Source organism: Euprymna scolopes, chromosome 8 (genome assembly GCF_053919585.1).
Source record: "Euprymna scolopes isolate OS-2025 chromosome 8, ASM5391958v1, whole genome shotgun sequence".
Classification (NCBI taxonomy): domain Eukaryota; kingdom Metazoa; phylum Mollusca; class Cephalopoda; order Sepiida; family Sepiolidae; genus Euprymna; species Euprymna scolopes.
Genome location: NC_136489.1, coordinates 150,244,120 through 150,266,949, shown reverse-complemented (window position 1 = coordinate 150,266,949; position 22,830 = coordinate 150,244,120). Strand labels below are relative to the sequence as shown.

The 22,830-nt window shown below is 34.2% G+C and overlaps 1 protein-coding gene across 1 annotated transcript in view; it reads left to right on the top strand.

Annotated features, from left to right (window-relative positions):
• Window positions 1–22,830, top strand: part of LOC145283831 (uncharacterized) — a 242,537-nt gene that overhangs the window by 209,519 nt on the left and 10,188 nt on the right. Inside the window, exons 3-5 of the mRNA XM_080132927.1 lie at window positions 12,704–12,927; window positions 15,218–15,281; window positions 19,990–22,001. Coding sequence (XP_079989053.1) covers window positions 12,704–12,927; window positions 15,218–15,281; window positions 19,990–22,001 — 2,300 coding nt within the window. The remainder of the gene's footprint in view (window positions 1–12,703; window positions 12,928–15,217; window positions 15,282–19,989; window positions 22,002–22,830) is intronic.

The window sequence follows — 22,830 nt, the reverse complement described above, 5'->3', positions numbered from 1 at the left end:
TGTGTGTACATATATACATTTATAAATGTTTGTATGCATGCATGTATGTATATGTATGTATGCAGATGTGTATGTATGTGTATTTGTATGTATGCATTATGTGTTTATGTGTATCAATGCATATATATGGATGTGTATGTATATGTAGGTAAGTGTATGTATATATATGTGCATATGTGTCCGTATATGTATGTGTAAGTATATGTGTGTATGTATGAATGTGGGTATGTATATGTATGTTTGTGTATTATGCATTGTGTATGTATATGGGTATATATGAGCGTATGCTTATAGACATGTATGCATGTATACATTTATATGTATGTATACCAATGACCGTCTTGTTTATGTTTGCATGTGTGTGTGTGTATGTATATGTATGTGTGTGTATTGTGTATTGTGTATGTACGCATGTATATGTGTGTGTGCGTGTAAATATATGTATGTATAACAATGACTGTCTTTAGTGTCATGTCTGCTTGAGCATGTGAATGCGCTGGCAGGACTATATGTCATTTTTCGGGCTCATGAACTTTCAGTGTCTGAGGGAGTGGCACTCGTCTGACAAGACGTTGCAATCATCATATGGATGTATATGTATATATATGTATATATATGTATATATGTATGTATGTATGTATATGTATGTATGTATGTATATGTATGTATATATGTGAGATATATAGAGAGACTTAGCTGTCGTACAAAGCTAAGACTCTGTAACATCATATTTGTATAGATACTCCCTCAGGCATTTGGGCTCATGGATTTTAAATGTCTGAGGGAGTGACACTCGTCTGACAAGACGTTGCAATCATCATCATATGTATGTATGTATATATATATTTATATATGAATATGTATATATATATATGTATATATGTATGTATATGTATACTCCCTCAGGTATTTCGGCTCATGGATTTTAAATGTCTGAGGGACTGGCACTCGTCTGACAAGACGTTGCAATCATCATCATCATATGTATATATATATGTATATATGTATGTATTTATGTATATATATATGTATGTATTTATGTATGTATGTATGTATGTATATGTATGTATGTATATGTATATATATGTATTTATATGTATATATGTATATATTTATATATATGTATATATATATCTATATATATGCCTATATATATGTGTATATTATATATATGTATATATGTATATGTATATATATATATATAATTATGTATATATATGTATATGTATATATATATATATGTGTATATTTATATATGTGTGTATATGCAAATATATGTGTGTATATTTATATATGTGTGTATATGCAAATATGTGTGTATATTTATATATGTGCGTATATGCAAATATATGTGTGTATATTTATATATGTATGTATATGCAAATATATGTGTGTATATTTATATATGTATATGCATATATATATGTCTATATTTATATATATATATATATGCATATATATATATGTATATATATGTATATATGCATATATATATGCATATATATATATGCATATATATATGTATATATATGCATATATATCTGTATATATATATATGCATATATGTATATATATGCATATATGTATGTATATATATGCATATATGTATGTATATATATGCATACATGTATGTATATATATATGCATATATGTATATATGTATATGCATATATGTATATATATATATGTATATATGTATATGCATATATGTGTATATATGTATATGCATATATGTATATATATATTTATTCGTATATGTATATGCATATATGTATATATATATATATTCGTATATGTATATATATATGCATATATGTATATATATGCATATATGTATATATATATATGCATATATGTATATATATATGCATATATGTATATATATATGCATATATGTATATATATATATGCATATATGTATATATATATGCATATATGTATATATATATGCATATATATATGTATATATATATGCATATATATATGTATATATATATTCATATATGTATATATATGTGCATATATATATGTATATATATATATATATATTCATATATGTATGCATATATATATATATATATATATGCTAATGTAATTTTGTCTCTGTAGCTAAGTGATTAACGGTGCTTACTGAAAACATGGGTGTACCCTGTTCGAATCCAGTTTCTTCAAATTCACTCTTGCCATTCCTGAAAAGAAGGTAAATAAAATAAATTATTACCAGATGCTCCTTCATTTGAGAATATTGCTTTCTGCAAGACTTATAAACCACTGCTGTCATTGTTTTATCTCTGAAATTTTACTTTAATTGCACACTCCAATACTATAGTTTTTTGGCATCACTGGCAACACCTATCCCCTAACTGATGTAAAAATGTGTTAGCTGGAGGGTTTTCCTTCAGCTCACAGCCAACAAGCTATCTCAACAATAGTTGAGATAGCTTGTTCCCTTGACTCTTGTAGAGTTTGACTCTGTGCAAATTGAGGAGATTCACTCTCTCTGGCTTTGCCTTTTCCTTTTGAAAAGAGTTAGTTTATTGCTAATTGCCTTAGGCAGGAATGCCAATAGGGTTGCACAGGCATTTTTGCAGGCCAAAGTGCTCTTGCTCTGAGGTACTGCCTTTTCAGTCCCACTTTTTGGATAAATATTGGGATGTCAATATATTTTTAAAAAATTTTTTCAAATTACTTTTATGCAGTGTTTTAATGTTGCTTCATGGCGCCCATAAATTATGCATATTTTTTAATAAACATATTTTTGTCGTTAGCAGGCCATAAAAAGGCCATAAAAACTGCTTGTAATGTATGACGCCAGCATATCCTTAATTGATGAAGAGCAACAGGATCCGAAATTCTACCATTTTCGTCAATTATATAAGGAAAGTATTTTTTTTTCACAAACAGATCACATTTCTTTTCACTTAATTTGAATAAAAAATTACTGATTTTTTTTTTTTTTTTATATATACTTCATGAATATGTTCATTAAGTGTTCATTATTAGAATATCATTTAAACATGTGATAGCAAAATTAAAATTCCCGTAGCTTATTGAAAAATACCTGGTGTCATTTTTACTCTCTGTAAAAATGATTGGATCGTTCTACTGCTCCAGTAGATATCTCACTGCCGATGCAATTCTCTACCTGCGTAAGAGCCAAGTACATCCTACGATGGAATTCTGTTGCGACATCTGGGCAGGAGCTGCTAGAAACACCTTATCCTGACTTGATAGAGTTCAAAACCAACTTTGTAATCTAGTAACCGATGCCCTTTTCTCTTCCCTGCAACCTCTTTCCCACAGAAGAGATGTTGCGAGCTTGTCTCTGCTTTATCATTATTTTCATGGCAAGTGTTCGACCGAGTTCCAATCTATGGTCCCTCATTGCCAGTCTTTCACAAAAACCGCCCGTTGAAACCATTATCAATAAATTCTCTCATTCTCTCTCAGTTCTTAAACCTAAACGTGGATTCCATCAACAAAGTTTCTTTCCTAGAACTGCCTGTGTGTGTGGAACTCTGTTCTGCGGGGTTGTTTTCCAGCTAACTACAATATTGTTGCCTTTAAGTTCAATGTAAAAAAGTTCTTATCGAACCATCCTCGGGAATACTCTGATCATATCAAATTTTCACCACAAACGATTACTAGGCTACTGTCCCAATGACTACAGTACACACATGAATCTTTATCCTCATGTAGCCTCCGGGCCTTGATATGGAGTAACCCCTTTGTAAAAAAAAATAAAAATAGTGGTGCTTTAAACTTTTCAAAATTTCTTTTCTATTTGTTTCTTGACATAGTTGCATACATTGGAAGAAAATTTTCTATCTTCAAATTTTGAGCTTGATATTTTTATTTTATTGCATTGCTTTGTTATTATCTGGAGAGTGACATAAGTATCTCATTCAAGTCTTGCTTAGAATTCAGGTTCAAGTTTTGTCGCCTTTATTTACTTTACAGTATGATAGAGGCCATATTCTAACAAGCAGGAGGTGAGATTCTGCAAAGTGTTAGAAAGTTTAGAGGACGGGACTAGCTCAGTAGAGCATTATAGCAGAAATAAGTTCTGATGCTTTGGAAGTGTTGAGGTTCAGGACAAAAATGAAACATTTCAGCATGTCAGAATATCTTACATTGGCGATTACTCATCTAACACCATATCTCTACTATCATATAAAAGAAACTTTCTCTGTGTGTGTTTGTGTATGTTTGTTCCCTATGGATTCGAAAATGGTTGAGTCGATTTTTAAAAAAATTCACACAAAGGTATTTTATGTGCCAGGCTGTGTTCTTAGATAGGTTTTATATTGGAATCTCTTTGATAAGTATTAATAATTGATAATCAAAATAATCTGATGAGAGAAGGAACGGGTTATTTTGACCAAAGTTAACACCTTACACAGACTAACATCACAAGTGCATTTGAGAAGCTCTATTACCACACAAGTTGAGAGACCCAAAATATAAAATCAACAGTAGTTTCTTTGATATGACAGGGGCAGGTTCGAAATGAATGTTTCTGTTTAGAGCACAATTGAAGCATGATACACAACATTTGAATTTTAGGCTTTAATTCAAGCCATTATATATAAAAATAATTTTATAAAATCAACAGTAGGTTCTTTACAGTGCAATGTAGATTATAATGTTTTTTTTTTTAATATATATATAAAAGAGTCACCACCAATGTATTGTAAACTGTCACTGCAGAGAGGTATGTGAAGCTTCCTCCCGGCGCACCTACAACTAGGCCATGCAATTAATCAATTTGATTGAAAAATGGGTGATTTTATTGATTTCGATAACAATAAAAATATGGAAGTGTGAAATATTTGATCATCATTCAATTCCGGGCAACATTGGGTCTCCCTGTTAATGTTAAATAATCATCATATTCTCCCCCCCCCCAAACACTTCCAATTAATGTAGAAAAATGAGCTTTTACCAAGGTATATTTTGTCTTCAAACATAATATTCACGGGTTTCTTAGGACATTTATAATTTATGTTGCACTGGTCCTAATTTTCATAACAGTAAATAAGTTTTTAATTAATTTTTTTTATGGAAATTGCTCCAGACATCGCATGAAATTACTTAATGTAAGAAGCTAAAAAAATATATATATATATAAATTTAAGGTAAAAATTTAACCAACGATAAATGTTAGCTGGATAGATTTGGACTTAGAAAACAGAAATTCTTTCCCCTTTGCTCATTGAATGTGAGGATTAAAGGAAAAAAATAAAGGAATTGAGAATTGCGAAACTTCCGAAAGTAAACCCAGCGTTTTTCTACTCTCTTTAGTTTGCTTTCGTCTGTTTATTCGAAGAAATCTTGTCAAAAGATGTCTTCATAATACCTTAATATGAGGTTGTGGGTTTGTATTACTGTACACATAGATTCGAAAAAGTTGTCAAAAAACAAATATAGAACAAATAAATGTTATCAAAGGCAAGATAAGTTACTTTTCTACCAAACTGGATATATTTTTTGCGTTTTTATTCAGTGTAACATGTTTATTCAGCTCGAAAAACATGCAGTGTTTACCGATGTATTGGAAAATTCAAAATGGCAGCCGACTCTCTCTCGGAGAGGGTACGTTTGGGAAAAGGTATTATAAATAATAAACTAGACAAAATACTGTTAGAAAACAACCGAATACATGTCAACTTATGTCACGGTAACATATATTGAGCGAATTTCTGACAGTATTTTGTCTAGTTTATTATTTATAATACCTTTTCCCAAACGTACCCTCTCCGAGAGAGAGTCGGCTGCCATTTTGAATTTTCCAATACATCGGTAAACACTGCATGTTTTTCGAGCTGAATAAACATGTTACACTGAATAAAAACGCAAAAAATATATCCAGTTAGGTAGAAAAGTAACTTATCTTGCCTTTGATAACATTTATTTGTTCTATATTTGTTTTTTGACAACTTTTTCGAATCTATGTGTACAGTAATACAAACCCGAGGTTGTTTTCTTTTTCTTTTTTTTTTCTTTTTTTTTTCGGAGTTATAGTTAAATTTGTAAATAGTATTTGAAACAGAATCTTGAGTAATTCAACTTCCATCGTTTTTCATTTTTTTTTTTATTGAAGAGTTTCCAACATTTATTTTTATGCTGTTTGTTTTGGTATTCCTGCTGGTGCTTATTTTAAATAGATTTCCTGCTTTTGTTTTATGCATTGTTGTAAAAGTTCCAGCATAAACGTTTTTTATTCTTTCATATTAACAAACATTTTCTTTCTTTTTTCTTTTTACATTTTTTAATTTTTGAGATGAAGAATTGATTATTCGTATTTCTTGGATTCTTCATACATCCTTACCTTCAATGTTATTTTCACGTTTCAACTTGTCAAATCTGGAGTATTTCTGTTTCGTGGTGTAGTGGATAAAGTACCTGGTCAAATTCAGTTATACATTTATAACTCTTCTAGAGGTTTACGCTTCAATCCTTAGTGCCGGCGACATTCAAAAATACAATTATGAAATATTTAAGACTTCTATCCAGTCGTGACTGATGGAACGAGAGCATGCTATCCTCATAGATTAAATAGACGATTCTATTTGAAATTCTGTGCAAATTCTGGGTTCAGCTGTTCTTTTATTTAATAGAAAGTGTTCTGACAAACTCCAAGCCCTTGTACCCTGCAACGGAAATATCCCCGACTAACCTGACAAGCAGCAAAATCCCACCCCTACACTCTACAGATCCCTAGATGCCGGACAGCCTTCTACTCAAATAACTTCTTCCCTCGTATAGCTAGACTTTGGAATTTCCTCCGAGGTTCCTGTTTCCTTTACTGTACTGACATGCAGAAGTGTAATGTGAACAGACATCTTGCTGCTCAACTCCCTACATAGTATCCCTGCAAATTTAGTCCCAACTATTAGCCCTTTACATCTAAATGGCAGTGTGCCTTCTTTAGGGTAAAAAAGCAGTAAAACAAAAACAAGAAAAAAAAAAAAAGAGATTCCCGAATTTGACAAGTTACACCTGAAAAATGTTTTAGAGGTTACACCAACTGAAATATTGTAAAAGTAACACTCAAAATAAGAAAATGGGCGTGCAAGTGCAGCAAGTTCATTGGAGCACATTCCATGGAAGTACTTGTAAAACAAGCATAAGGAATTCAACTCTGTAGTGATGTGATTAAGGCTAGAGTTTGATAGGCAGTGCAGGACATGAAATTAGAAATTATTTTTTTGCACCATGTCCAAGAGGGGAGGCTAGTGTTTGCTGAACCAGCTCAGATATGGTAATACTGGTGATTTTATAGAGACACAGAATACTGGCATATGAAAGAAGTTTTCTAGTTCTTTGCATCAGACTTGGCAGCATCTTCCATGTACTTATTCCAACTCATCTTATGAGAATGTCAGGGAAGGGTGTTGTTGGCCATGACAATTAGTAATTGGAAAGGTTTTTTGTAACTGTTTATTGAGGGAAACTACGTCTTGGCAGAATTAAAATGTGATCATCCATTCTTGACCCAATTCTGCTACATTTTCTAAAAATTCATTCAGGTTGTCTTGCATGAGTGGCCACTCAATTTGTCCTCCTGCCAGGAATAGAGCAGGGTATCATCAGCAAATATACTCGTCTCAGACATGGTTGTATCGAGGAGGTCGTTTATGAAATCAGGAATATCTATAAAAGTGAGAATGTGTGTGTGTGTGTGTGTGTGTGTGTGTGTGATGACATTTTTCAACCTATATACTCAACAAATTTTTTATCTACAAACTTGAAATTTTGTGTATAGAGCATTCAGACATGTGGAAAACTTTTTAATCCATTTTCACCGAGAAAAAGGGGCGGCTTAGGGGCTAAAATTAAAAAATTGTTATGTGGAGGTGATCGGATTTTTCTGTTTGTCAACTTTTTCACAAATTTGCATGCGCAGCCATGAAACATAACAGCTTCTTTATGTTAAGAATAAGGAGGTTGGAAAATACTTTCTAAAGATCGTGTAAAGCTGGTTTAATGGTTATCATACCTGATTCATTGTCTTTAGGGTTTGGTTTCGATCTCAACTTGAGTAGTTTTTTTGTTTTTTTTTTACTTACAAAAAAATGAACTGTTTAGAAAAAAAAAACATAATACTCACATGCACATGTCTCAGTTTCTATATTAATTAAAATAATATTCATACATATTTTAGAACTGGGCAACGCCGGGTGGCCTGCTAGTAAGTCTATATATTTACTCTGGGACCAGGGGTGCGGGGTACACGCATGTTGATGTGATGTTTAGATGTATAACCATTGAGAATAACCTGGATTTTTCTTTTAATTAAGAAAGATTTCTCCTAGTTATACCGTATGAGTTAATTTTCCTGATAACTACATACAAAACTTTATTAAATACTTTGGAGATGTTTATGTCCTAACGTTTTTTGTTGTTGTTGTTTTTTGCCTTATTCAGTTGGTATGTCCGTTCAGAGATGATGGTTAGAATATCAGCAGTTGGATGGCCTAATACTGTTGGTCAGATGTTTATTATTTGGATGTACTATCTCTAGATTAGTTAATGATTCAAAGGCTAGGGCGATAATTTTGTAGGTCAGTTCTTTCTCCACAGTTCTTAAAAACTTGTACCACAAAGAATATTTTCCAGCTATCAGGGTAGCAAGACTCTGCAAGGCATTTGTTATACAGCTTGGAGAGCATAGGGGCCAGCTAAGCAGAGCATTTTATTTATTACTATAAGTTCAAGAATCATTTCTAGTCCACATGCTTTGTAGTTGTTGAGGTTTTGTTTATGACAATCAGAACACAAGAAGTGGTAATGCTCAGATCATCTTGTGTCGTTTTCGTCTGTAGTGGAAAATTTGAGAGGGAGTAGTTTGTAGAATCCAAAGTGGAGTTTTTAGCAAACCACTGAGCAAGCAGTTTAGATTTGTCCATTGCCATGGAAACAAGTTTTTTTTTTTTTAATCATGCTCACCCCTAACAAGGTATATCGCCACTTGGATGAAGGCGCTTCTATTTGAAACCATGCCTAGGAAAGATGTTGGTTTACATTACATTTAAACTTCTGCATATCAGTACAGTCAGGGAAGCATGTAGCAGGGAAGGAATTCCAAAGACTAGCTGTTCAATGGAAGAAACTATTAGAGTAGAAAATTTTCTGGCATTTAGGGACCTCAACAGTGGAGGGGTGTGATTTTGTTGCTGAGCGAGTTTGTCGAAGATATGTACATTGAGGGGACACAAGTGCAATGAGTTCATCAGCGCACATTCCATTAAAATATTTGTAAAACAGACACAGAGACGCAATATTGTAGTGATGGGACAGGGGTTGGAGCTTAGTTGACAAAGTGGGACCTATTAGATTGAAGGCTCTTTTTTGGATCCTTTCCAAGAGGGAGAGACTGGTGGTAAGTGCACCAGCCCAGATGTGGCAACAATACGCCATGCATGGGCGAATGGTGGCCTTGTAGATGTATAGGATACTCTCAGGTGTGAGTAGTCGTCTAAAAACTGGAGCATTTGGTATAATTGTAGAGTGTTTGCTAATGGGCTTGAGACCAGGTTCAATTTTTGGTCAAATCATACCAAAGATTACAAAAATGGTACTCGTTGCCTCTTTGTTAAATACTCAGCATTATAATGTCAAAAGAAAATGGAGCAATCCAAAAAGGGAATGGCGCTCTCCCTTAGATTTCAATATAATAGTAAAAAAAAGGGGAACTTTTGGGTTGCCCTCAACTACAGTAAATCCATTTAATAATGGAAAATAAAGGAAAAGAGCCAAAAATGAGAACTGAAGAAATAATGGATAGTTTTTAGTGTAGCCATGAAATTACTATGTGCTATGAGCAACGCTATTGGTGTAGTCAGTAATTGTATGCTTTTGTTCATTAGACAAGTTCAAATCTCATAGGAAAATATTCTCACGTACAGTAGTAATCCGACAAGGGAGCAAACCTTAAAATGCTATTAAAAAATATTAGAAAGAAAACATAAGAGATTAAATTAATTTAGTTGAAGTTTGCATATATTAAAAAAAAACATCAACCAGTTAACCTTGTTTTGTCAAAAAGACATTCACCAAAAAAAAACACTCGACTAGCTACAAACACTATGAACAATTTCCCCCACTCTCTATCTGTGCCTAAACCTAAATGCAGATTTCATGAACAAAGCTTCTTTCCTAGAACTGCTCGCCTGTGGAAAACTGTTCCACTCACCTGCTTCTCAGCCGACTACAATATTGTAGATTCAAGTCCAATGTAAACAAGTTCTTGTTGAACCATCCTCTTAAATAATCAAATTTTACCCAACTTACACCATTAATGATTACTAAACTACTACTTTATATTCATTAACTCTTATCTTCGAGTGGCCTTAGGGCCTTGATAAGTTGTGAGTCCCTTAAAATAAAAGGAAAATGTTAAACTTGTTTATTGGTTGTTTTGTTTATAGATAATTGATTGAACATTTGTAATCTATGTTGTTATAAATAAATATATGTCCAATATTGAAAGTTGTCATTCATACTTTTCATTGTGAATTAAATTACCATATCTCTCTTCTTCTTTCCTCTCCCCCCAATAATAAAAAAAGAAATCTATCCATGGAATCATTAATAAAATTCACAAATTGTTTCTGCATCCAACCATATTTGATACAAATAATCTTCAGTATCTGTCTGTCTTGTTCACCAAGCTTCAGTCATGGATGCCCAACAGTCTTTGTTTTATTGGCATTCAACAATAAACTGGATACACCTGAATACAATGTGCAAAATTATCATTAACTCTAACACACTTTCTTGGCATCAGCTTGATTTGAACTGTAATGGCCGACTTTAGTTCCAGAGAAGGATTGTTTTCATAGACATTAGCTTTGAGCTTAATCACGTTGACATACCGGTTCCCGTTAGATGATTGAAGTTAAGCAACATTGAGCCTGGTCAGTACTAAAATGGGTTGGAAATCTCGCAACCCTTGCCTCACAATTATACATGCAGCTACCTTTACAGGGGGTATCCACTGTCTCTTGAGACTGAACAGAGGTATCGATCGATCTTTGAGCTAACCCAAAAGATAAAATCTGTGGGGGATTAGGGTCTGTCAAGTGCGTAGTACATTCAGGATCACACCTACTGATAAAACGAACACCAAAGTGTCCCCACATTATTGAGCAGCAATAAAACAATAAGAGTGATGGACATTAATGCTTAAAACTTGGTGAATAGGCATAGACGAAAGTTTATTTGTACAAAATACAGCATGTTCCAAAAGTCTTGGTCACATTTCAAATCTGCTTGAGTGAGAAAGAGTCTGATAACTTCATTTTCCAACAGGATGAGACGCCACCACACTGGAACATGATGGTTAGACAGTTTCTCAACACAACTCTGCCAGACAGATGGATTGGACAATCTGGGCAAGATTATCATGATCTCATGCCTTGACCTCCTAGATCTCCAGATCTCACACCCTGCGATTTTCTTTCTTTTTTTTTCTTTTTTTTTGTGTATGGGGATTTGTGAAAGGACTGGTGTATGTGCCTCCCATTCTAAGAGATGTGGATGAGCTGAAGGCCCAAATAACAGAAACTGTTGCAACCATTGATAACGCAATGCTGGGATGAGTTTGGCAAGAATTGGACTTGGCTTGATGTGTGTAACATGTGACCTATGGTGCTCACGTTGAACATCTTTGAACATTCCACGAAAAACATGAGATCACAAGCTTTCTAAATATACCAGATTATATCCTTAATAGTTCTCGAAATATTCAATGTCAAAATGTGCTCAAGACTTTTGGAAAACCCTGTATAGTTGGATTGTAGAAAGGATTACAGCTGGTGGTGGTGGTGGTGGGGGGGGGTCATCCTGTACGATTCATTAAATATGTTTATAAGTTTGTTTTTTACATTCGGCAAGGAACTTTTAATGATTTAAAAAAAAAAAAATTCTTTTTGGTCCCCCCTCCCCCCGACAAAAGGAGGGTGGACTTATAAATTCACCCTTGTCTGTTCGTCCGTTCATCTGTCCACACTTTTCTCAATAACTACGCTTTGGAATTTTTTGAAATTTTGCGCAAACATTAAACATGGTATGAGTAAAATGTAACAGAAAGGATTTTCCGGGAAAACTTTGGTTTGCTCCCCTAGAGGTGCCTTTTGGGTTTTAAAATGGCTAAAATTGACACTTTTGTGCTTATTAAAAAAAATTGATGCCTTGGATTTTTATAAAACTTTCTGTTGTAAGTAACTGATTTCTATATAATTTTGTTTGTCTATACTTCGCAATGACTCTTGAGTGTGTCCCAGGGGCTCTTTTAGGTCTAATAAAAACACTTCATTTTTCGGACTATTTTACCATATTTGTCCAAAATTTTCTGTGTATGTCCATTTAGTGGTTTTGCATGAAGCTGAACTCAACTTTAAATATGTTAAGGCCTTGGGGACTTTTAGGGCTAAATGGGGGGGGGGAAAATGATAGACTTTGTCATTTCTTTTTTTGCATGGTGCAGAACTCAAATTTACATATGTTAAGACTTAAAACTACACTGTTTGTTAATTTTCACCAGGATTTGACGTCCCCTGGTGACTTTTAGGCTAAATGGGGCGGGGGGGGGGGCGAATGTGTAATTTAGTAATTTTTTCAAGTCCTCGTTCACAGTGCACTCACAGGGGACCATGCATGCTTCACTTGTTATCTCTTATATTTTTTCTTTTTTCAGAATCGAACCGTTGTTCGCTGGTTTATATTTGGGGTGCGGAACAGAGTTATGCCTTTTCTGGAGACGTATGACAATTCTGACAACTGGAAAAAAAAGCGGCCTTTAAATTGCTATGATTTGTCGGAGTGCAAACAAATTACTTACAACATGGGAAAGCACATCAACAACTTTTCGTTTTGTCTCCTGCTGCCTGATAAAGTTTTAGAACTGAAGGCTGACAACAGGTAAGTTTTTCCTATTTCCAAGATAAACTATGACCACTGTCTTTGTTCTCCTTCCTTACAACAATGGTCTTTGCTTTCGTACAAACAAGCTGGTCCACCCCTGCAACATCTTACGAGACGCTTTCCTGCTTTGGGTGAACTATGAAAATCCTATTGAATTTATTATGGCTCTTTACATACTAATACTGTTCTATAGGTAAAAAAAAAAAAATGAACTATGTTGTATACTGTGTTCAGTCATGAGAGCAATAGATGAGAGTAAGTTTTATTAAGTTAGCTAAGTTGTATATATATATACATATAAATATATGTTGATTTTTTTTTTTTTTTTGATCTTTTAAAACAATAATGCAGTTATTAGTATCTCCAACCTTGGAGATCTAGGAAAATATTTTTCCTTAGAAGATTACCCATATTATTTTATTTTTTTTTTTTTTTTGACGTAAAAAAAACCCCCAAATATTATTTATTTATTATTTTACTTATAAAAGAGTAATCTACAAACATGTGTTTCAAGGTACTACCTCTCATCAGCATAGCTTGACTGTTCTAGGATTCGAACCTCAGACCATATGTACTATGGTCGAATGTGTTAAGCGTTATGCCACAAAGTTCTAGATTACTTTGTGTTCTTTTTATCGCTTTTAAACTTATGTCGATTTTTTTTGTGTTGATTTTTTTAAATGATATATATATATATATATATATTTGAAAAAAGGATTCCAACAGAGTGCTCTATTATAAGGAAAAATCTGAAAATAAGAACATATTATTTATATTTACAGAAAGTTTAGATGAGTCATTGATACCATCAGTTTCAAACCTGATATTAGGGGACCGTGTTAGATACCTATATCAAGCTCTCTTCAGCCGATACTCATCTTATATCGGCTGAGGAGAGCTTGATATGGGTATCTAAAATGGTCCCCTATTATCAGGTTTGAAACCGACGGTACTGATGACTGATATAAACTTTCTGTAAATCGATATATATATATATATATATATATATATATATATATATATATATATATATATATATATAATTATTCCAGAGGTAAAACAACCAATGAAGTTTTAATAAGATTAATCCAAGAGTGCTCAATATCAAAGTAGGGCAAGCTATACTTTTAATTTTGTTTTACATAGGCATTTATATGTTGCTACACATTCATGGGCATGTTTCGGTCAGCCAGTTACAAGGAACTAGAGACCTCTTCAGGCAATATTGCTTATACAAAAATAAAGTCCGTAACATACTCATGAATGTGTAGTCACATATAAATGCTGATGTAAAACAAAAAGTGTGTTTGTGTATATATATATAGTCTGCTTATTATGCAAACATTATTGGTTACATATGTGCACACATGTTTCAGTAGAATCCCAATTCAAAGAGACCACTTCATCAGACACAAAAAAAGGAATGATATTGAAATGAGTCAAGATTACATTCGTTTTTTATAAGATATTTGGGTGTGCTTTATGCTCTGGAAGTTCATGAGTTGTTTATATATGGGTTACTTATCTTACTTGCTTGTAACCATACACACTTCTAATCTTTACATTGGGAGGAAGGGTTAATAACTTGGAAAAAAGATGAATGAGAGAAGTGGTGGGAGGAATCGATTAATGCAGATAATTTAAAAAAAAAAAAAAAGATTACAGAGAGAGAAGAAATGAAAGAGAGAAACGATCTATTATTATGACATCACAATGTATTTTGACTTTGTGATCTTTGTAAAAACGTGATTATCAACCAACATCAAAGTTACTAAATTACATATTTAATAATTAATATACATAACAAATGTTAATCGAACAGATGATGGGTGTTCTACTGTCGTATAAAAATGTTGATATGCGACAAAAACCATAATCAAACAAATCCTGTTGCACACATGGTGTTAGTAATAGTAGTAGTAGTGGTGGTGGTGGTAGTAGTAGTAGTAGTAGTAGTAGTAGTAGTAGTAGTAGTAGTAGTAGTAGTAGTGGTGGTAGTAGTAGTAGTAGTAGTAGTAGTAGTAGTGACAAAAATTGAGAAAAGTTTCCCAAGTATTTTCTTGCAATTAGGTAGCCACATGAACAAGGTTTTGATTAGTCATCTTAAGGATAAGAACATAATGAATATAATGCACTCCCAGGCTTTATCGTGAATGGGTAACTTAAAGGATTTTGCTTGTAACAACCATTATCATTATTTATGGCAATAAAAAAAATAAATAAATAAAAAGAATAATGATGTTATGAAAAATGTTTAAAATTTTTTTTCTGTTTTGTTAATTTCCAGGCAACAAATGATGGAATGGGTGATGGCGTTGGAAAGGACTCTTACTTCCTTAGGATTAATTCAGGTAAAATAAAACCATTTGTTAATGAGTTATCATTTTTGCTACGCGTTTATTCTTCACGTAGGTTCTGTCAAAATAATACTGCAGGTTTATGTAATACTAGCAGGCCATCCGGCATTGCCCAGTCGTAAGATATGCATAAATATTATATTTTAATTAATGCAGATTTCTTATTTCTATCTCTACTATTAAATAAAAGTCACTTTGTGTGGGTTCTTTCCTTATAGGTTCTGAAACGGCTGAACCTCTCTTTTGCAAATCTCACACAAAGGTAATTTATATGTCTGGTAGTGTTCTTAGATATGTTTTGTACAAAAATTCATCTGATAAGTATTGAAAATCGAAAAAATTAAATTCTAAAAAATAGTCTTTTTTTCTTTCTTATAGATAAAAAAGAATTTTTACACGGAAATATTTTAGGTTGCACCGGCAAGGGAGATAATAAAATCTCAACAAATTTCTTCTTAGAAAAAAAGATTTGTTGACATCTGGAAGCAGCAGAGCATTCAACTACTGATCGAATGAACCTGTGTTCAAGCCTGGGTGTACCTCACCATTTTATTTTAATTTTTTCTAGTTCAATTTACAATAAAATTGCCGTAAATATTTCTTCGTTTTAATATTTTGAATGCAAACATCAATCAGAAGTGACTTTTCCAGGGCATTCATTGTCAAACCAAAATATCAGCTGACATGTTATTGCAAACAAACACAGATGGAATTTGATGAATGACATTATCATTATTATTTATTTTACTTTTTCAATTTTATTTTTTTTTTTTTGCGAATTAGTCTACCAGGCAACTTATCTCTCATAATATATAATAATCAATAGCAGATTGATTCTATAATAATGCATACGCAATCTGCATAAATTAAAATATCATGTTTAAGCGTATTGTACGACCGGGCAACATCGGGTATCCAGCTAGTTTATTATAAACAGATATACTGTAGATATTAAACATAATGTTAAATTCCTTTAAAAAATATGAAGTAAAAAAAAAAACTGAGACATGTGCATGCGAGTATTATGTTTTTCTAAACAGTTCATTTCTTGTAAGTAAAAACAAAATTACTCGATTTGAAACCAAAACCTAAAGACAGTGATTCAGCAACGATAACCATTAGACCAGCTTGACACGATCTTTAAAAGTGTTTTCAAATCTACTTATTCTTAACATAAGGAAGTTATGTTTCACGACCGTGCATGTGCAGTTGTGAAACAGTTGAAAACAGATAAAAATCGAATGCCCTTCACGTACCAATTTTTCAATTTCGACCCCTTAGCAGCCTCCCCTTTTTTTTTTGATAAAAACCAATTAAAAGGTTTTCCACATGTCTGAATATCCTATATACCAAATTTCAAGTCTGTAAATAAAAAATTTGTTGAATATATAGGTTGAGAAGTGTTGCCTCACACACACACACACACACATTCTCACATATATAATCAATAGTTTACATTCCAAACCGAAAAATGTATATATGTTTATATTTTTATTTTCAATATTATATAATAAAATATATAAAATATTGAAAGAAAAAATATAAACATATTTTTGGGGGGGTTTAGAAATGTAAATTACTGATATATATGCTCTGGAAGTGTTAAAGCATTTTCATTGAGCTTAATTAATTGTGCCAATTGAAAAAAATGAAAGTGTGTGTGCGTGCGTGCACACGCACACACATACACGCACACACACACCCACACACTAGCAGAGTACCAATTTCAGGATGGGTAAAATGAATTTTATGTCTCTTTATGAAGATTAAAATCAAAAACATGATATTGTATGAATCCAAAAATTCTATTGTTAGCGTTGGCTTTTCTGATATTTTCGTAGTCAGAATTCTTTCTAGAAAGACATTGGAAACTTACGAGAATGTGAAGGTTCCTCAGTGAAAATGGTTTTTGCAGAATGAACAATGAACTGGGTTCGAACTTAGAACACCCAGGTCATTAACCACTTGACCACAGTCACCTTCCAAATTGATATAATCATTATGTCTAGAATCCTTATTTTAATTTTTATCAAAATCCATTACATGATTTTGATTCTAGAAAATGTTTTAAACTTAAAGCTTAACCTTAAGGAGTCTTAAGGAGAAAGTGAAATTCATGGTACATTGCTTAATTGGTGTTTACTGTGTATAGATCAAGTTCAGTGCAAAGCTGAAATGTTTTAATTTTCAAATGGAAGGTTGTTCCCTTAAAAAATTATTTAAAATATTCTAAAGAAACTGAAAATTTCAAGAATATTTATTAATTGATGTCTTATACTTGTCGTTAAAATTTCACAACACATCAGAATTATCCGAATTTTCATAAAGGGCTTTCACTTTCTTTGCATAAAACTAAATATGGGCCACATTTGGGCTGTTGATACAGGGTGTCCAAAAAGTCACTGAAGGGTTTTGAACTTAAATAGATTCTTTATTTTTGATATTTTTCTATAATTTTAACACAATCTGACTAAGACGTTGGGAAATTTAAAAAAAAAAATGCAAAATGCAAACAATCTTTATGAAAAATAATCTTTTAATTGTTGCCCATTTTCAGCTTTGCATATTTGTGTTCTTTCCAAAACTTTATTCATGACAGATTGCAGAGTCTCTGGATTGTGATTTAACTCCCTTGTTTCGTTCCTGATGTTTTCCTTCAATTCTTGTGGGGTTTGGGGTATGACGTTTCGAGGTCTGCCAGCTTGTGGAATGAAATAAGAAAGTTAAATCGCAATCCAGAGATTCTGCAGTCTGTCATAAATAATGGTTTGGAAAGAGCAAAAATATACGAAGCTTGAAAATGGGCAACACTTATCTTTCATAAAAATTGTTTGAATTTTGCATTTTTTTAACAAAATTTTCCAATGTCCTAATTAGATAGTGTTAAAATTACAGAAAGATGTCATCTATCTATATATATATATATAAAAGCGAAAATGTGTGTGTGTATGTATGTATGTATGTTCGCTTTTTGTGTATGTCTGCAAAAGGCTTTTTTTCCGGCGGGTTCTCGAGGCTGTCGTTCATTTTTAAAACTTTTTATATGCTGTCTAAATGATAATATCTTCGAGTTAACAACGGGAGTCGCCTGTCTATTTAATTTGCCCGACTTTGAAACGTTAAATATTCAACATTTTCGGATCGCCGCATGTTGCTTTCGTTTTTTGGTATAAAAAAAAACCAAACTCAATTCGAATCTTTGGCCCATGACCAGTGGTCTCCAGAAAGCGATGTAATGTTTATCATCGTCATATGAGACGGTTGCTTTCATTTTGAGACGAGACACTCCCCTAATAAATGGGGGAGTTGGTTTTACCCAAAGTTGGGTAAAAACAAACAAACAAACCGGGTTATTGACTTCATTAAAAACTGTCCTGCAGAAAATGTTAACTGCTGAATAGCTAATGCTTACGTCGACGTAACGCTCACACAAAATGTTAACTCTATGACTTCCACTTGACGTCGTTTAGTGCGGGCACCTGTCAATTCTCTTCTTACTTAAATAAATTCAAACTAAGTATTACAGTTCTGATTTTTTTTAGACAAGATTGTATTGTTAGATAATTGTTCGCATCTTGAGTGTTGTTTGCACAACATTTCGGTCGATGTAACCTTCGACTTTGTCAGGTGTAAAAGTCGCCATGTTTTGGCAGGAAAAAAAAGGGGGTAACTAAGGTTTTGAATTTTGTTGGGAGTTTATATGAATGTCAAGCATTGTCATTTATTTGCATAGTGTCCGTACACGACAAACACTCTATCTCTACAAAGCAGTTGATCAAGAAGTTGATTTGGGTTCTACTATGGATTGTGGTGAGAAATTACTAGTTTTGTTTAATCATGTTAAGACTCAGCTATTGTTCTTAAATATTATCCTTTTCTTCATGAAATCCTTATGGATGGCTCTCTACTGTTGATGAGAAATCAATTCTGAAACTTCTTGGTCTTTCTTTCTCATCTTGGAGTTCACATATTAAATGCACGGCTTTTTTTGCTTTTTGTAAAATCGCTTCTTTCTATTGCTCTAAACACTTTCTCTCTGTAAATCTACTATCAGTTCATAGATGGAGTACTGTTATCATATTTTGACTGGTGAATCTGTATCCCGTTTGAAAGTTCTTGATAAATTGCTGAAATGTATCTATAATTTGATCGGTTCTTCCCTTTCTTCCTCAATCCAACCTCTCTCTCACAGACGTGATGTTGCTAGTCTCAGTCTTTTCTATAAATACTATTATAGCATGTGTTCCTTAGAATTGTCTGATCTATTTCCTGCTTCCTTTGTTTCAGCTCATTTGACTCGTTGGTCTAGTGGTCTCCATCAATTCACTGTTTTGATACCTTATTCTAATACAGCTTCTTATTCCAGTAGCTTCTTTTCAAGAACTGCAAAGGTTGTGGAACTCTCTTCCTGCTCCCTGTTTTCCTTCTACCTACAGCTTGAGTCTTTTCAAGACTAAGGTCAATAGGCATCTCCTTTCTGCAATAATCAGCTTTCGTTCTTGTTAACTCCTTACATCAAGTGGCTTCATGCCTTGTCTCAAGTGATTTTCATAAAAAAAGAACACATATGTAAATTAGATGGCAAAATAATAATTCTTAACTTCCATCTGTATAACAATAATACTTCTATATAGTAGTAGTAATTTATATGATTGATACGTCTAATATTTTGGTCTAATGACATTTTGCATCTCTTTTCCAGAGCAAAGTAGATGAACACATTTATGTAATGGATCCTCTGCCATCTCCCAAACCTAAAGAAGAGACTATACCGAAAACAACAGCAACGGCAGCAGTAACAACAACAACAGCAACAACAACGTCGTCGTCGTCATCATCGTCATCATCTTCATCATCATCAGCGGCAGTGATATCATCATCGATATCATCATCATCATCATCATCATCATCTACATCTTCATACATATCAGAAGGATCTTCCACCTCTTCATTCCCAGGGACATACTCAGGGACGTCACAGCCTCCTTCACCACCCCCTCAATTACCACCGCCACCTCCACAAGTTCTCCCACCACCACCACAGTTACCACCACCACTACCTCCTCAGCTGCCTCCACCACTACGCCCCGCTGAACTATCAAATGACGAAGATCAAGCAACAGTATCGACTAGCAACTGCGCATCTACCACTTCACCGCAGGAATCAACAAACCGATCGTTACCGCCTCTTCCCCTTCGTAAAAAACAAACTTCTGCTCATACAAGCGGATATTCCAGCCACAGTTTAAATCTGGATTTATCAGGAGGCCATCAGCCAACAACATCAACAACAACAACCACTGACATTCCCGAGGAACTACAGTCCCCAATATATACTCAACCGAACAGAGGTGATGTATATCACAATCCTGCACAGCTAACCCAATCGTACACGTCAAACGCATCAAGTCCTGAGGCCAAATATTCAAACGATACCTTATTAGCTGATGATTGGTCTTCATTGCACGAATTGAGCTTGAAAAGGTCTCAAAAGGTAGTTGACGCCGTCTCCCCTGACGGCGATGATACGTATGGCTACACATGTGATGGTCTTACTTTGATTCCAGGGTCAGAGAATGATTCCAACTTGCTTTCAGCCATCTCCTCTCCCTCTTCTTCTTCATCATCCACAAAGGAGAGCTTCAGAGTTTGCGACTTGCAAAAGTATGTCATTCAGAGAGCTCATGAAATGTCAGCGATGAGCCCGCCACTCTCAACCAATCAAAAAGGAGAATTGGGCAACATTGAACTCTCTGATGAAAACATTCAAGCAGTATCCTCTGTGGCGACTTCTTCCTCATCCTCATCCATTTCAGATTCCAGTGAATTCATTCCTTCGTACCCTCCTCCATTTAAGGACGACTTTATTCCAACGGGCCCTCCGGAGGATCCAGATTCTCTCCCCTTGTTCCCTGCATGTATGAACAGCATTTCATCAAATGAAAAGCTTGAAATAGATTCCTTGCCTGAACTTCCGGGATTTATTAGTCAACCAGAACCGCCACCAATTGAATCAGTGCCGCCACTGTCTTCCCCGAGCAGTCTGTACGCGACGCCACATCTCTCCAGGACGACGGGAATAAGATTGTCTGTGTCGAGCAGTGATATAGCAAGACCCCCTGTCGAAGATGATTATAAAGCTCCTTATTTAATACTCTCAAAGTCGATGACAATAAACAATGCGCTGTCAAAACAACTTCAGGTCAAAGAGGAATCAAACGGCCAGGAATCGAATGAAGGGAATTCTAACCATTTTGTCGATGAAAACGGTCGAGCAAAAGAAGAAGAAAAGAAACAAACGAATAGCAATAGTCACCAACAGCAGCAGCAGCCACCCCCGCAGCGAAATTCACAGAAGAAGCAGCAGCAGCAGCAGCAGCAACAACAACATGAAGAGGAAGAGACGGAAGATGAGACTCCACCATTGCCTCCACCGCGAATACCTATGCGTACGGACCGTCCCCCTGTCGTTCCACCACGGCCTCACAGTTTCTCAGCCTACCGCAGGAGTGAGCACCCCAAACCAGATTTCGATTCGATTTTCAGGCAATCATCAGGGGAACAGCCAGTCACTAATGGCGGCAGTTGTGAACTACGGAGGAGTCAAGTGGAACAATTAATGGAGGAAATGCAAAAGACGAAAGGACTCAACATTTGCCTTTCACGCAATGAAATGTTCAACATTGCTTTTGTGGAACATGGAAAAAAGATTTGGTAAGAAATACTTTTACATATTCTTTTTTTTTGGGGGGGGGGGGTAGGAGACATTTCCATTTTGTCTAATGAAAACATTTTTTAAACTTTATTTTTCTATAGAAATTTTTTTCTTTTTTTTTTTTTTTGATCATTGCCATGTTTTTTCTTTCAATTTAAGCATTTTTGTTTGGAACCTCATTGGTTTTTCTTTGTTATTATAATTCTTGATTTTTTTTTTAATTCAATGTTTTTAGGTATTTTTGATTCGGCCACCAAAATTAACAGAGATTAGACCATGTCTGTAATGGCCTGATCCCTGTTTATTAAGGTGTACTGCTTGTTCTGTACAGTTCTAGGAGGTTCACTCCCTTAAGCTTTGCCTTCTCTCTTTGAGAATGGGTTAGTTTATTGCTACTCGCCTGGGGTGCCCTTACTGAGGAATGCCGACGGGGCTGCCCAAGCACTTTTTGTAGGTCCTCAGGGGCGCTGACATCTGATTCCCATTTTTTTAGGACCCTGGTGTCACAGTTCTTGCAGTGGGAGAGAACTAAATACCCTTGTTTTTGTCTTCTTTTGCTGTGTGTGTGTGTGTGTGTGTGTATTTTTTTCACATTTCATGCATTGGACAACTTATAGAAATTGACTTTCAAACTAACCTAAACTGGATCAAATTTTTATTTGTCTTTCTCTCAAATTCCTTCACGTTTATTTGGCATTCTCTTGCTACATCAATTTTTTTACATCTACTAACCCAAGCTCTCTCATCTATTCTTTCAATGTGACCAAAACAACAAAGTCTCCTGCTCTCCACAAATATCCCTATACTGCCTAGATTTCATCTGTCTTC